General features: G+C 46.7%; 1 protein-coding gene across 1 annotated transcript; it reads left to right on the top strand.

Moving 5' to 3' along the window:
- Positions 1-2,161: 2,161 nt before the first annotated feature.
- On the top strand, positions 2,162-12,841 carry tagapb (T cell activation RhoGTPase activating protein b). The gene is made up of 12 exons (XM_060041640.1): positions 2,162-2,328; positions 5,406-5,576; positions 7,588-7,629; positions 8,093-8,177; positions 8,283-8,336; positions 8,831-8,900; positions 9,267-9,406; positions 9,640-9,801; positions 10,060-10,169; positions 10,499-10,685; positions 10,980-11,076; positions 11,209-12,841. The coding sequence occupies exons 2-12, from the start codon at positions 5,440-5,442 to the stop codon at positions 12,375-12,377; spliced, it is 2,253 nt and encodes a 750-aa protein (XP_059897623.1). The 5' UTR covers positions 2,162-2,328; positions 5,406-5,439; the 3' UTR covers positions 12,378-12,841.
- The last annotated feature ends 2,083 nt before the right edge of the window (positions 12,842-14,924 follow it).

Genomic DNA, 14,924 nt, shown 5'->3' with positions numbered 1-14,924 from the left:
GCTAAATCCCCCAAACAGATGGCCGAAAACTCTGAGGTCGGTTCATACGCTGCTGAAGAACAGCTGTTTGACATACTTAACTAAAAGATGAGTTCCATGTGTGAACAAGTTGGTTTCAGGATCGATATTTAAACTAGAGTATACAATAGTATACAAGTTCAGTAGACAATTAACTAAAAAATCTTAACACAAAATGTATTTAATGGTTAAACTTAAAGGGTTAATGTCTAGTTGCTGGTTGGTTTGAATGAGAAAGTGATATCAATGTATACTTTTTTTAATTTAAACAGATTAAAACCTCAAATGTAAGAATAAGCATGTCATTGGAACTTTATATATTTGGTTTTGTTTCATAGCTACAGATGAATGTAATCAAACAAGAAACACCAAGAATCAGGTGATCAAAGAAAATGCAGAACAAGCGACATAAACAGAACTTCCCCAACTTTCCACTCTTCATTTGAATGAGTTCCTTAATTTGTTATTTTTCAGTCCCACAGTGTGTTGGTTGAGGTTGCACACTTGACGGAATATGGACCATCATGAAATTGCTGCTGTGTACATCTGCATAATCGCTCTAATGATGAAGAGTAACGTAAACATACAACATTGTACGACTTTAATATTATGTATGACGTTTTAGCTCTAAATTTTTTTATAGAAGCCACAATATTTTGTTGGCAGTATTTCTCGTCAACAACGCCTCCAATAAGTTCCGAAGCGTTGGTACGGAACTTATTGGCGCTAGAGAGGAGGGGCCAGACCGAGGGAAACGTCACAGATCCCCCCACTCTAACACTCCCACCCCTGGGCTGTTTCCCCCCCCCACCCCCGTTGTACTTTCTCTTGGGGTTGTTTCTGTGGCTACGCACATATCCGTGTAGTGTGTGTGTGTGTGTGTGTGTGTGTTTATGTGTATGTGCATGACTCCTACACAAAAGAAAGAGTGATTCAGCGTCTCGTGTGTGTGGGTGTGTGAGATTGTGTGTGAGATGGTGTGTGTATTGAATCCAATTATGCATTTCCTGTTTATTGACCATTTTGGGTATGTCAAGAGGTGATCAAACTGATAGATCCAATATCCAGAATTCACATGCAAATCACACACACATGACCTTTGCCCAAAACCGCAGGTTTCCTATAACTGAAGAATGAGTGTGAAATAATTAGCTATGCGATCACACAACTGATTGTAACAACATTTTCTTGGTTTATTATTGAAAAGTGGGAGCGGTTACTACTACTACTTGTGGGTGTGACACCGAAATGTGTTGTTCCCTTTCAGTTCCCACATTTCAACATGGAGCACTATTAGAACTGGGGACTTGAAGGACATATGTAGTAGTATCTGTATTAAGGTTATTTCTTTACAGTTACAAAGGAGAGATGAGGCCGGTCTGTGTTATAACAAGGTGATAACACAATTGGATCACACAATCCAAAGCACTTTCCATGGTTGGTTAACATCGTAAATCGGTTTGAATTGAACCTTATTATTTAGCCTTACCATGCGAGGCAGAGCGATCCTCCAGATTATGATCATGCAGGAATTCCTTTTGCCAGGCTTCAAGTTTTGCGCTTGTGGTCAAACAATGGACAAAAGAATCCTTTGAGGAACCACGCGATCTACGTGATATGTTGATGATAGGCAGATGGTTCATCCAGTCACCTGCCAAGTATGGATGCCCTGTTACAAACTGTTTCCAAGCACGACTTCCAGAGGGTTCTGTGTAACAAACAGGTCTTTCTGATCAGCTTTGAGTTGTGTGGAGTGCTGTGCCGTATGGCTATGGCCAGGTTCTGTGCAAACAGCTGGGGAAAGGTTTCAAACATAAACTGTACCTCAACTGGCTTAGGTGTGAAACACACATTCACACATACACACACACACACACACAAACACACAAACAATCTCTCTCAGTGAACACACACTATAACTGTGTCACACACACACACACACACACACACACACACACACACACACACACACACACACACACACACACACACACACACACACACACACACACACACACACACACACACACACAATTCCTGGTGGGGCCTCTTGGACCAGATCAATATTGTAAATAAGAAACTGTTCTGGAAAAATAAAGGTTAAAAAGAAATCCCTCCCCCCCTCCCTCCGCCTGCCAGGGAGGAGGCATCCTGCTGGTCCAGCCTGGACCAGTGTCCCTTTGTCCTGGGCCTCAGCAGTGAGAACGGGGAGCTGCTGCTGGACCAGCTCGTCCAGGTCACCGAGGGCAACCAGACCAAGGAGAGACACCTGTTCCTCTTCAACAACGTACTCGTCTTCGCTAAGCTGAAGTGAGTGTGTGGATTTATAACAAACTGAAATTCAAGTTAGTTATAAATTCGTAATTTCATGCACAGGCCTAAAGTCTGGATAACAAAATCTAAGTGTCCTGCAAACTTTGCTTTGCCTGCCCCCTCCCCAACAATTTGTAAGAGTAATGTAGTCTCTAGCGTTTTCAAGGAAGTTGACTTCGGGACATGAGAAGCGAAAACGGTTGAAACCTCAGGGAGGGATGATGTTGCAAAACGTTTCGAAGAGGAAAGCACCAAAACGTTTTATCTCAGAAACCCCCGATTGAGAAGTTAAAGCCAAGAATAGTTGGACCATAGTTCACAACCTTTCGTTCATTACTGTTAAGATGATGATCATTTGAAGACACAATACCAGCTCTAAATGACTCATTAGGGCAGGTTATTACTTTGCACATCTTTGTTTTCTTGAACACAACTTTAACAACATAGTGCCAAACAGGAAGTCAGGTCAACGACGTGGGTAATCTAGGGGACTTTATGCTGAAAAACCATGGGTTGTCCCATTGTTCAGCAGTTTGTGAACTCAAAAAGCTGTTTGTGAAGCTGTTTACAAACAGTAAATCGTACTCTTCCATTAGACAGAGAGAGTATTCTGGTAATCCCCAATACACATCAACACATATTATCTGTCTGCTACAACACAGCAGGGCAGCTAATAGCAATTTGAGATTGAGGTTTCCTCTCCTTGAGTTTTCCCAGTCACATTTGCTTTAATTTAAAGTGATGGACAAAAAGATCTAAAATGTGAAATAACAATAACATATCAGAGGCATGTATCCACTCAACCTCCACCTACAGAATATCAACTCAGGAAAATATGAATATATTATGCATACATTAATATCCATCTCACTCAGCCATGATTCCATATCAGGCCTTTTCCCGGACGTACCTCGACAACTGTTTTTCTTTTACAAATTATACCAACAAAGGCCAATTATTTCAAGCTGCATTCTGTGATTTCCCTCAGGAGACCGGAGCCCATGGCAAAGGGCGCGTCTTAACAGGGCTATCAGGTGGATTCAGGTTGTTAGAGCTCGAAAAGGTTTTATATTGTGAAGTTGAGTTGATGAATAGCACAAAAGGATCCCCAATTGACCAATATTCAACCAACATTCTCAGATTGAGTGTCAACACATCTTTCAATCGAATATAAATGTAATCTATTTGAACACATTTAGTTTGACCATCAGGAGACAGGTGCAACCATGGAAACATCAATGCCTGGAGACCTCCATCCCCCTCCAGCGGGGGTTATAATCAGACGTGGATGTCAGGGGTATCAGCAAGGAAGTAAAGGACAATCAGTAAAGGACAGCACAATCTGAAGCCAACATCATTTGCTGTTGTGTTCTTTTTCTTAGCGTTAGCCGGTGAATCATTCCAAAGTGCTGATGTGACTCAAAGCGTGATCATATCGAGTGTTGCCACGGTGCCAGACTAATAATAATCGCTACAAAAACAATAGGGATCCAACCTGTTGGCTTGGACACCTAATAATAAAAAGACTAGAACCGCGAGCAGTTATGCAGGGGTCCACCGTCCAAGCGATGTGCATTTCGCCGGCACAACGCAAAGCATGTATTCAAAACGCTTCCGTGAACCTGTGGATATCAAGGTTTTGACTGTGAGAGGTTCGGTGTGTGAGTTTTGGCCCCAAACGCATTTTCCGCTACCGTTTCGTCGTCGACGGTTGGATCAAAATAGTTGTTGCTGATTTGCAACGCGAAACATCTATTCAAAACGCTACGGCACCTTTTGCCGGTGCCGTACCAAAAGATTACATTCAACCATAGGAGGATGAGATTCCTCTCAACCTTTATTAATATTGGAGTTATTCCACCCTATGGGTATCCTGGCTAGGATCCACATCCCAAACGCTGCTTTGTGAAGGTAGCAGGACGCACAATGCACATCATTTACAGGAACCAAAATGTCTGTGCAGTTTGATTCTGGAGCACATTGTTTACTATTGATTTACTAGGCACGTGAAGGGAGGGGATGGGATTCTTGTCATGAACGAAAGATCTGACACTCTAATGATCGAAATTACTTTTAGTATTTCAGTGAATTCATCATAAAGCTAAGGGCGCTGATGGCTTTGAGGTATAAATAGTGTGCTTAAGGCCAAATAATGCTACTCCGAATTCGTAATCCGTAATCGGTTACGATGTCGGATACGATGTCGGACATGATGTCGGATACGCAATGCAATTCCTCGCCCGATCGATCTCATATGCTGACTACTATATGTAAATAGTATTGTATCTTTTTGGAAGATACAATACTAGATTTGGAAGATTTGAAATCTTCCAAAGATTTAAAATCTTATTTGGTCCTTAATGTGCAAAGTGAACAAGGTACAAAGTAAATAAGGTGCAAAGTGATTCCGGAAATGATTTAATAGAGGACGAATCACAGCCCTTGCTGTCTCCGTCCGTCTCTGTTGCGTCAATGGATAGTTAACAAATATTGGATGCGCACGTAGAGCTACGGAGAGGGTCTCCGACGACGTAAAGGGCTCTCCGTGTCTACGTACAGCACTTTACGGAGTAGTATAAACCGGCCTTTAGTTGGAAAATAGTATTACGCATGAGTCAATCTCCAAGCAGAGTTAGCTTGCAGTGGATTGACACACATCGCCGGCCTCGTGAGACCATCCGGATCTTGCAAACATTTGAAAATGACCAATGAGTTTGAGTTCATGAGCAACACGGAGGACCGTCGTCTGCCGTGATAGGAATAGAACGGCAGCTCCCGAGGAAAGAGCAGCGAGAGCAGCAAACCTTAACTCCACCATCTAGATGATCTCAGGAAACACTTCGGCACATTTTAACTACTCACAATTCGTTTTTAAATATATAATAAATATATACAAAAATTCACATCACACAAATAAAAACGAGTTTTGGGAGGAAGAAGGAAGAATTCTGTGAATTGGGGAAAATCTGTCTTGGATATTGTGGTTTTCCACTCACAGGCGCCCTGGCTGCAATTGAAAAACCTTTTGTTGTGTCCTTCCACGGAAAAGTGTGTGTCTGTGTTTGTGTGAGCAGGTCAAGCGCCAGCTACCGTCTGAAGCACAGGGTGATGCTGGAAGACATCTGGGTCTACAGCTTTGACGATGATGACGATGACGAGGATGATGAAGAGGCTGGAGGGGATGTGGACCTCAGGGTCACTCTGGTGTTGGCCTGGGCGCCCACTTACTGCATCGTCTCTTTCTGGTGAGCAACTCTCTGTCTCTCTCTCTCTCTCTCTCTATCCCCCCCTCTATCTCTATCTCCCCCTCTCTCTCTCTGCCCCTCTCTCTCTCTCTCTCTCTCTCTCTCTCTATCCCCCCCTCTATCCCCCCCTCTATCTCCCCCTGCCCCTCTCTCTCTGCCCCCCTCTCTCTGCCCCCTCTCTCTCTCTCTCTCTCTCTCTCTCTCTCCCTCCCCCCCTCTCTCTCCCTCCCCCCCTCTCTCTCTCCGCCCCTCTCTCTCTCTCTCCGCCCCTTTCTTCCTCACCCTCTCACTCTCTTTCAATCCCAACTCTTCCCTGCGCTCTAATTGGTTAAAATAAGGGTAAGCAAATTTACCTTGGAAGCGTTTTTCATCACTTCAACAAGACAGCGATCAATAAATCAAATGCTCTGGCAAATAAAAGAAAGAAATCCGGTATCTGTTGCTGTCATAGGCCTGTAATAAACCAGGCAATCACGAATGATTGGACAGCCTACCTGTCTGTCTACCTGGCTGTCTGCGCACCTGGGCATTCAGCGCACAGGCCCAGAGTCATCCACAAGGACCAGAAACAGACCTTTACTAAGGCCAGCAGGCTAGTCTCAGGTTTTGGGGGAGACCCGAGGAGAGAGGTGGGAATGTTTTTGGAAAGATGCTTTGAGATCTAGCTTACTCTGGCTGGTTTCTCTCAATGGTTTCCCCTAGCCTGAAACCAGTTTCCCCGAGAGAGAGAGAGAGAGAGAGAGAGAGAGAGAGAGAGAGAGAGAGAGAGAGAGAGAGAGAGAGAGAGAGAGAGAGAGAGAGAGAGAGAGAGAGAGAGAGAGAGAGAGAGAGAGAGAGAGGCCATCAAGGTCCTGTTGTTGAACAGAGAAGTGGGAGATACTCTTGGAGGCATCACAAGACTGTTGCTTATGAAATAGGAAGTCTGGAATGGACAGTTCAAAAAAAAGTTTAACCCCATCTCTCATTGTATGGAGTAACCAAGGATTCCGTGTTTTAAAATAGAGCTTTTCAGAGCAATCACGAGTTCTTCGAAAAGCACCCCCATTCTCCCAGGGTCCTTAGGATGTCGAACCAAAGAAACAGTGAATACTTTCCAGAATGACAACGGGTATGCATTAACCTTGGGTGAATCACCCACTCCCACGTTTCCCTTTTGTTCACTAAAGTAACAGTAAAAACACAGCAGTGGGCCCACTGCCTTTATGCTCAAGGGTTTTCAATATACCTATTCCCATAAAGGGTCATTGTCTTTCACCTCCGCCTCCATGTTCATGCCATGTCATGTCATGTCGCCCTAATCCAAAAGTCCCCGAGCCTGATTTTACTTTTGGTTTGTTTTGGAACCTTTACGTATTTTCTTGTGTTGTTGTCTTTTTGTTGCAATGTGCTAGACATGCTGCTGTGCAGCTTGAGTGGTTTCATGTTGTGAGGCGTGGCCACTCGAGACAAACACTTTGAACTTAATCAACGTGATATTCAGTGGCTCTAGCGACACGAAACATGGTGTGAGGGGATTAAGCAGGCTTAGGGTGGATACAAATGTAGAATATCGGTTTGAGTGTGTGTGTTTGTGGAGTGGAGTGGGGGACACAGTATTTGACAAAGTTCAGCTGAAGCCACTCTCCCCTCTGAGGTCTCAGTGGGTGAAACTTTAAAGTGTGTTACCGTGTCACGCTGGTGTTTCCGTAGCGATGGAACTCTACACTTTCCTTTGCCGACGACGCGGCGGGCTCGCTACAGCGTCGGCAAGAGGAAGTGGGGGCGTCTGATGTCATGGCAGGGCGGGTTTCAAACCTTGTTAGGCAGCCATGACGCTTATCGCAGCGTTTGTCTGAGTTTTGTAAAGGCCCCAGAGGGCGTCTCCGCGGCAGATCAGTCAAGCAACAGTCGGGAGTCGGTTTGCTCTCTCTCTCTGGCTGTCTCCGTCCCGGGGTCTCTCTCTTGTTCTCGTTCTTGTACTGGATTAACTCATCCCACATCAACCCCCACATGCTGGTGCTCTCTCCTGCAGCTCACCGGGAGTGAAGGAGCGTTGGCGGGCCACCCTGCACAGGTACCACGGCTGTTTGACTGACAGACTGACAAGGGACATAGAAACAGTGTCACTGTTAGAACCACGTGGAGACGCTCCATGGAGATGTCACCCACTGCTGTTCAGAAGCTGAACCACTCTGAGGTTTAGAATCGGGAGGCATTTCAACCTAATTTAAGAATAATACTGTTATGTTTTCATTACTACTAGGCTCGATATAGAGTGTTTTATAACTTTATAACATTTTATGTAAGCTTTACTGTTTGCGAGTACTTTGTACTTTTTAGGTTTTTGTATACAAAAATAGAATTCTATCATAGCCCAAAAGCAGTTTGGGTAGTGATATTACCAATTAAGTTAATGTTAAAACTGTATACACAGACACCTGCAAGTAGCAAATGGAGAATCTGCTCGGATTCATACCATTGTGTGATGAATGTAAAAAGAAGCATGGGAATTAATTTCCTTGTGTCTCGAATTGCAGGAAGATTATTGAGGCCAGAGCCACGTCTGGCGTTACCGCGCCAACACCACACGCACTCATGAAGGTGTTGAGTGGAACCGTCACGGTGAGTCTCATTCCGGAGGATTGATACGTCTCTCTGTCAGCTAATGGGAAGGATGGAGTAACACAACAGGATCACTAACTCAATCTTTCTATCTTTGTTTTTCAGAATAAAACTCTAACAGGAGTTGGCATGGAACCTTTTATTGAGTTTCAATCTGAGGTAAGTTCAGCAAAACAACACAACAACATTCGCTGAGTTTGTTTCTGAGGAATACCAACCCTCAACTGTACGTGAAGCTAGACTGCAAAACCCCACCAGAAAAACCCACCCTGGGCAGGCCGCTCGCGGTTTTGGTCAGGGTGGTTGAAGAGGCACACAGTTCAAGCTAGCAGGTGTATTTTGAATACTTGGTTGCTTTAACCAGTCATGAGTTCATGTGTGTCTGCAAGGAGGGGGCTGTGAATGGTTTAGCCTTCCTTCATGCCCTATTCCTTTTGCATTCACCTCCTTCATAGCCATGGACATGAAGGCTACTATGATGTGTGTGTGTGTGTGTGTGTGTGTGTGTGTGTGTGTGTGTGTGTGTGTGTGTGTGTGTGTGTGTGTGTGTGTGTGTGTGTGTGTGTGTGTTCGTGTGTGTGCCAACACACTTTCCTCTCACATGTTCATCACCACAACATCCCCTTATTCAGTTTCCCTGTTTCTGTTTCCAGGCTGACCTCAAACAGCCCGCCCCGGGCAAGCCTCCCGCCATCCTGGAAGACAGATTAACCCAGCCAATCGGTGAGCTTGAAAGGCTGCCTGCCGATATGAATGACCCACCTTCTTTCATTATCAAAGAGGTGTTGATAATAGCACAGTTATCTTTTCAGACTTCCTGTGGCCAGCAGCCACAGGAAGTCTGAAAAGATAACGGTGCTACTGATTAAGAGAGAGGTGTGCTAGTTTCCTCAGCAAATTTTCACTCTCTACGGGCTTCTAGTCTCTGATCTCTCTCTCCTCACATACCCACAAAAATACGGGGTTTCAGAATGTCGAGTGAACATAGAGATACAAACCAGACAGAAGGGCCAATATAGACAAAGATCTCTCAACACACACACAAAGTAACAACGAATAATTCTTTTTTTTTTCTTTCTTTTTTTTCAGAAAATGCCGGTAAATGGAACATTATACGCAGAGTGATGAAGGGCTTGTCCAGACAGGAGCTGGACTCTGGGGCCCAGCTGTTTGGACAGCCCCTGTCCAAGATATGCCCAGACAACTGCTCTCTTCCCAAGCCACTCACTGTAAGTCAGATGTCATGCTGACATGACATGACATGACATGACACACACACACACACACACACACACACACACACACACACACACACACACAAGCGCGGCATGTTGTCTCTGTACCTTCCTTATGCTTCAGAAAAAAAAGGATCAAACTCATCCAAAGTTTGTTCTGCACGCACGCTTGTCATGCCATGAAACACACATGCACACTCTGAGTGGCATCCCTTTGTCTCCTCCAGGACATGCTGGTGCTGCTGAGGAGTAAGGCCCCATCCACAGAGGGGGTTTTCCGCAAGCCGGGCAACACCCGGGTCACCAGGGAGCTCCGGGAGCAGCTGGACGCGGGCCAGGAGGTTGACCTTGAGGGGCTGCCCGTGGTGCTCCTGGTGGCGCTGCTCAAGGTACGTGCACCCACCTCTGTGCTCCGTTTCTCCTCGTTTAACATCTCTCTGCGCCGTACTGCCGCAAGGCATTCCCTGTGCGTTTGTGGTTTTCGATATCCACGTCATCAGGTCTTATAAATGGTTCAGCGCTGGGATTGCATTCACAGAGGTTACAACGTCCGTAACAGTCGTAGTTTTGTCTCTAAGTATGCGTTACATTGAAGGTGGGCTTGCTAAATCTGCTGGCTTGACCTTTCCCTTTTCCCACCAACGCAGTGTTTTCTGAAGGAGCTGCCGGGAAGCCTGCTGGTGTCTGACCTGTATGTCCCCTGGGTGAAGGCTCTGGATGCGGACGAGGGCCGACAGAGGTCTTCACAGATCAAGAGGTAAAGACTAAAGGGCTCTGCTGGGCAATTCACTCTGATCAATCTGAATGATTGATGGAGATGAACGCGCTGCAATGCCTTGGGCCTCTCGCATGGTTAGATTGAAGGCTTGCTGAATGTTTGTGTGAATGGGCGTAAAAGTGTGCAATTCCAAAAAAAAAAAAAAAAGCAGGAAGTAGCATTGTCTGATTCTGCGTCGGCATTTCCGCACCGCACACTTCTGCTTTTGAACCATCCTCCGTCTAAATACACGCATGAAATTTGGAGCCAAACTGAAGCTCACCCTCTGCCCCCTCCTCACCCCTTCCCTCCCTCCCTCCCCCCTCCAGGGTTCTGGGCCAGCTCCCTGTGCACAACCGGCTGCTCCTGCAGCAGCTGCTCAGCGTTCTCCACCACGTCCTGGAGCAGTCCGACACCAACAAGATGGACGCCCACAACCTGGCCGTCTGCACCGCGCCCACGCTGCTGCAGCTCAATGCCACCCCTCTGGAGGAGCAGAAAGAGAGGCTAGAGAAGGTAAAGAATGCAAAGGATCAAAGATCCACTGTCTGGGTATGACTGCGCTTGATCCACGGGTCGCCCCCCTGAGCTCCGAGTTCTGCGGTCGGAGCGCAGACGGAAGCCTCAATGTGGTTACACAATCACGAGTTTCGACACGTGTTGTATATTGCGCTTGCATTCTGCGAAATACGGATGGCCTAGCTCTTGGTATTTAGTTATTTGACTTTTGTGTCACAATTGTTTTTGTCGTTTCCTAGGCATTTTTGATACTCCTATGCTAGATGCTAACCCTCTCGTTGTGCCCTGCAGGTGACAGAGCTCACGCAGTACCTCATTGAGCACAGCTGCGAGCTGCTGGGAGAGAATGTTCTTCGTCCTTTGGGGGACACCGAAGAGGACAACTCTGGTGCGTTGACGAGACATCGGCACACATTCTAGTCGCCGTTAACCCCAACCCGTTTTTTATAGAAATGACCCTAACCGTGTAACCACAACAACAGAATCTCAATCCTGACCCGGCTCCCTCGTCCTTCCACAGACACCCTGAGCTCTCAGCTGCACGACTCTGCGTACGACAGCACCGACCCGGAGGCGGAGGCCGACCTGGCCGAGGGCGCGGGCTCCGTGGCGGGTTCGTCCCGATCACTGCCTTGCTTCACCGCCAGCACCGCTTCCAGCCTCCCTTCCTGCTCCTCCGAGGCCTTCGCCAAGCCCACCTTCAACCGCCGCTGCTCCGAGCCCATCCTTAAAGCCCTCCGCCCCCCTTGGGAGGCCACGCCCAGGGCCGGTCTGAGCGGCCTGGCGAGGAGCCAAGACGACTGCTCACTGGAGAGCAGGGGTGGCTACGAGCAGCACCCACTGAAGAAGCAGATCTCCGATGACTCGGTCTCGATCCGGACGCCCGCCGATCCAGCAGCTCCCGCACTCGTGGAAGGCGTCGCCCCCTTGTGGAAAGACTTGCACTCCTCCACCGGCTCTATCGAGAGCGCCGCCTCAAACCAATCGGAGGGCTCGGTTTTCAGCAACTCCCCGCCGCCGTCCCCCACGTGCCAGCGCAAGTGGTCCTCAATCCGCCAGCCCCGGTGGGGTGCGACACCCAGGACGGACGGCGGCCCGGTCCCAGACTCAGAGGGGAAGCGCAGGACTCAGTCCATGAAGCTGGGCGGGAAGGACTGTGGGAAGACGCTGAAGAAAGCGGCTGGCTTCTCCTTCCGCAAGAGCAGCCTGAAGGCCGCTCACGAGGCTCCCAGGGACACGGCCTTCACCTGCGGGACGCTCCGCAAGGACTCTCTGCCCGGGTCCCTGCGCCGGCCACGCCCCCTGTCGGCCATTGAGGTCTTCCAGCTAACCTGCCACCCCCCGTCCTACGAGCAGGCGGTGCAGAGCGCCGGCCCGCCCACTGCTCCACACCGCCCCCCGCTGACGGTGCAGGACGCCCAGAGGGAGCAGGTCTGGAGGGCGCCGCGACGCCCGGCCTCCATGAGCGACGACTTCCTGTCCAGCTCTCCGGTCAACCGGTATGCGGACTGCTTCCCCTCGGCCCCGGCGGCAGAGGGGGTCCGGGACGAGGCAGGGGAGCGCCGGCGGCCCTTCCGCCAGAGGGCCACGTCGGAGTCGGCATACCGGGCCAGCCTGTTGGCGGCGGCGCAGAGCTGCAGCCAGCCCGCCTTCGAAGAGTATTCCTACGCCAAGGAGTCCTACATTTGAAGAGTATTCCTACGCCATGGAGTCCTACATTTGAAGAGTATTCCTACGCCAAGGAGTCCTACATTTGAGGACCTGTTTTGTGATCAATTTTCTTCTCCCGTTTCCCTTTATCAACTTCCTCTTTCACCTGGAATGTATTCCACATACGTGCAACCGTTTTAAAGGTTGGATGCTCACTGTAGTACGATTTAGAGTACAATTACAATTTAAGAGAAAGAAAGGTTATTGGAGGTTGCTAGTCCGTCATTGAAAAGCTATGTAAATAAACACAAAATAATTTTTTCTTAAATATTTTCACTTTCACTTCTCTGCTATGCTATTTGTTGTTATTTTTCATGTAGTAAATCTAGGAGATTCTGAGAACTGTGCGTAGTTCAATCATTCAATCTCTTTTGTACATTTTGTGTTATCTTAACTTCACATCATTCTCACTTTCACTACATTAAAGCACCTTTATAACAGTATACAGTGTTTCATTCTTTTTGGAGTTATCCAGGGGTGCACATTCAGTGTGGCAGACTGAGGTGACCAACTGAAACAAATATTGCAATAGGACACACAATACTTTAGCTACTACATGGTCATTTTACAAGTCGATATAAGGCCATGGTGTCTATGGTTTCCACTTTGACATCAATACCGTTTTCCGCAGTTCACCGCTTGCCCCTGTGTCCAGTTACAACTCTGGGATGTTTGATATCCTGGTTATGAGCACAGTGATTCATTTAGGATGAAAATTTGGATTTTGTGTTGCTTTGACCCACCGATAGCGAGTCGCGACAGTGAACCTTTGTGTTCAGTTGATAGTCTCGTTTGATATCCATTAATACAACTGGGAACTGAGCACTTTATTTTGTGAATTTTAAGGCTGTGTTCCACTTAAAAATCCCCCCATCCTACACTTACCCCTGCAACTTATTGAACTATTGTTAGGCAAACAGACTTCAGAATTATCCCAGTGCCAAAAACTTCGTCCGGATCTTGGCTCATATATTGTGTCGGGCAAAACAAAGATACAGTTTTGGGAGCTGCTAACCTCTCATTTAGAATATAATGGTTAACAATTGCCCATTTATTGAATGTATAATTATGGAATGTCGAGTGGATGTCTCCCCCCATCAATTGTGTCAATGAATGGAGTATCCAATTTCTAGAGACTAATGTGTTATTTCATATCAAACGGTTCAAGTGCCAGCTAAAATCAAGTTTCAATGAATAGACTCATTATTTTTTATAGCAGGAGTGTCATAATATTGCTTTATGCTGTTAAAGTGGATATGGTTAGCCTTGCGCTGTTAAAGTGGATATGGTTAACTTGGGCCGGTTATGGAATCAACACGGCTGAGAGAACTGTTTATTCTAGCAGGTTAACCAGGAAGAAGCAGACACACTCATTTTTTTCACTTGTTTCTTAAAAGCTTTGCGATAACCACCTCTTCCTTCCTCCTTCTTATGACGATTGCAGAAAGACATTGTTTCTGTTTTTTTTTTTATTTTACTGCAGCTTGTTAGATCAAATAAAATTGACAACTTGCCAATGAAAAGGGTGGGTCAAAGGCCAAGGCAATGACATTTTACGGATCCTATTTTTTTAAAGGACAAAAGTTAATACTTGAAAGGAGGTAAACAAGAGAAGAAGAAACACTACATTCCTAGATAACTAGATGATGTTGGTTTTAATCAATATTTAATATATAAAGTGGCAAAGACTGACCGAGATCGATTTTAGATGCAGACCTGACATTCAACAGTCGTCAGAAGGGATTGCCATGGTATGACTTGGTTGAACAGACCATAGTCAATAAAACAATAAAACTGAAATTATTATCTTCAGCCCAAAAAACATCATCCCCACCTCCCAGAACTTCTTACTTTGCATCGATGGTCACTCTGTCACTCCCTCCCCCCCTGTCAGAAACCTCGGAATCATCATGGACCCCACGCTCTCCTTCAAGTCACACATAAACAGCATCAGGAAAACATCCTTCTTCCACCTCCGTAACATTACACGCCTTCGACCCACCCTTTCATCCTCAGCTGCCGAAACACTAATCCACGCCTTCATCACTTGCAGACTCGACTATTGCAATAGCATTCTGTATGGCCTCCCCTCCACTATTCTTTAAAAATTGCAACATGAACAAAACTCTGCTGCAAGACTGCTTACTAACTCCCCCTCCAGAGAACACATTACTCCCATCCTCCGTCATCTTCATTGGCTTCCAATAAAACAATGCATCAATTTCAAGATTCTCCTCACCACCTACAAAGCGCTAAACAACTTGGCAACGTCGTACATATCGACTTTGCAAAGTCGTAGGCGGTGATATCAGCATATCACCGCCTACGTTCCGCTGATGCCAATCATCTCACCTCCATCACCAAGACCAAGTATCGCACCCTGGGGGACAGAGCCTTCGCCATCGCCGCCCCTACCCTCTGGAACTCCCTCCCTCTGGCCATCCGAAACTCTGATACACTCTGTTCATTCAAATGTCAACTTAAAACCTATCTCTTCAGGACCACCTACAACATTTGACAAATCAA

Source organism: Gadus macrocephalus, chromosome 21 (assembly GCF_031168955.1).
Source record: "Gadus macrocephalus chromosome 21, ASM3116895v1".
Taxonomy (NCBI): domain Eukaryota; kingdom Metazoa; phylum Chordata; class Actinopteri; order Gadiformes; family Gadidae; genus Gadus; species Gadus macrocephalus.
This window is presented reverse-complemented; position numbering and strand designations above follow the sequence as displayed.

Excerpts from the sequence above, each read along its gene's own strand:
- tagapb (XM_060041640.1), top strand. The coding sequence starts at position 5,440 with ATGCTGGAAGACATCTGGGTCTACAGCTTTGACGATGATGACGATGAC. Across the intron at positions 7,630-8,092 it reads TGGCGGGCCACCCTGCACAG|GAAGATTATTGAGGCCAGAG; the intron begins GTACCACGGCTG and ends CTCGAATTGCAG. Across the intron at positions 8,178-8,282 it reads TGTTGAGTGGAACCGTCACG|AATAAAACTCTAACAGGAGT; the intron begins GTGAGTCTCATT and ends TTTGTTTTTCAG.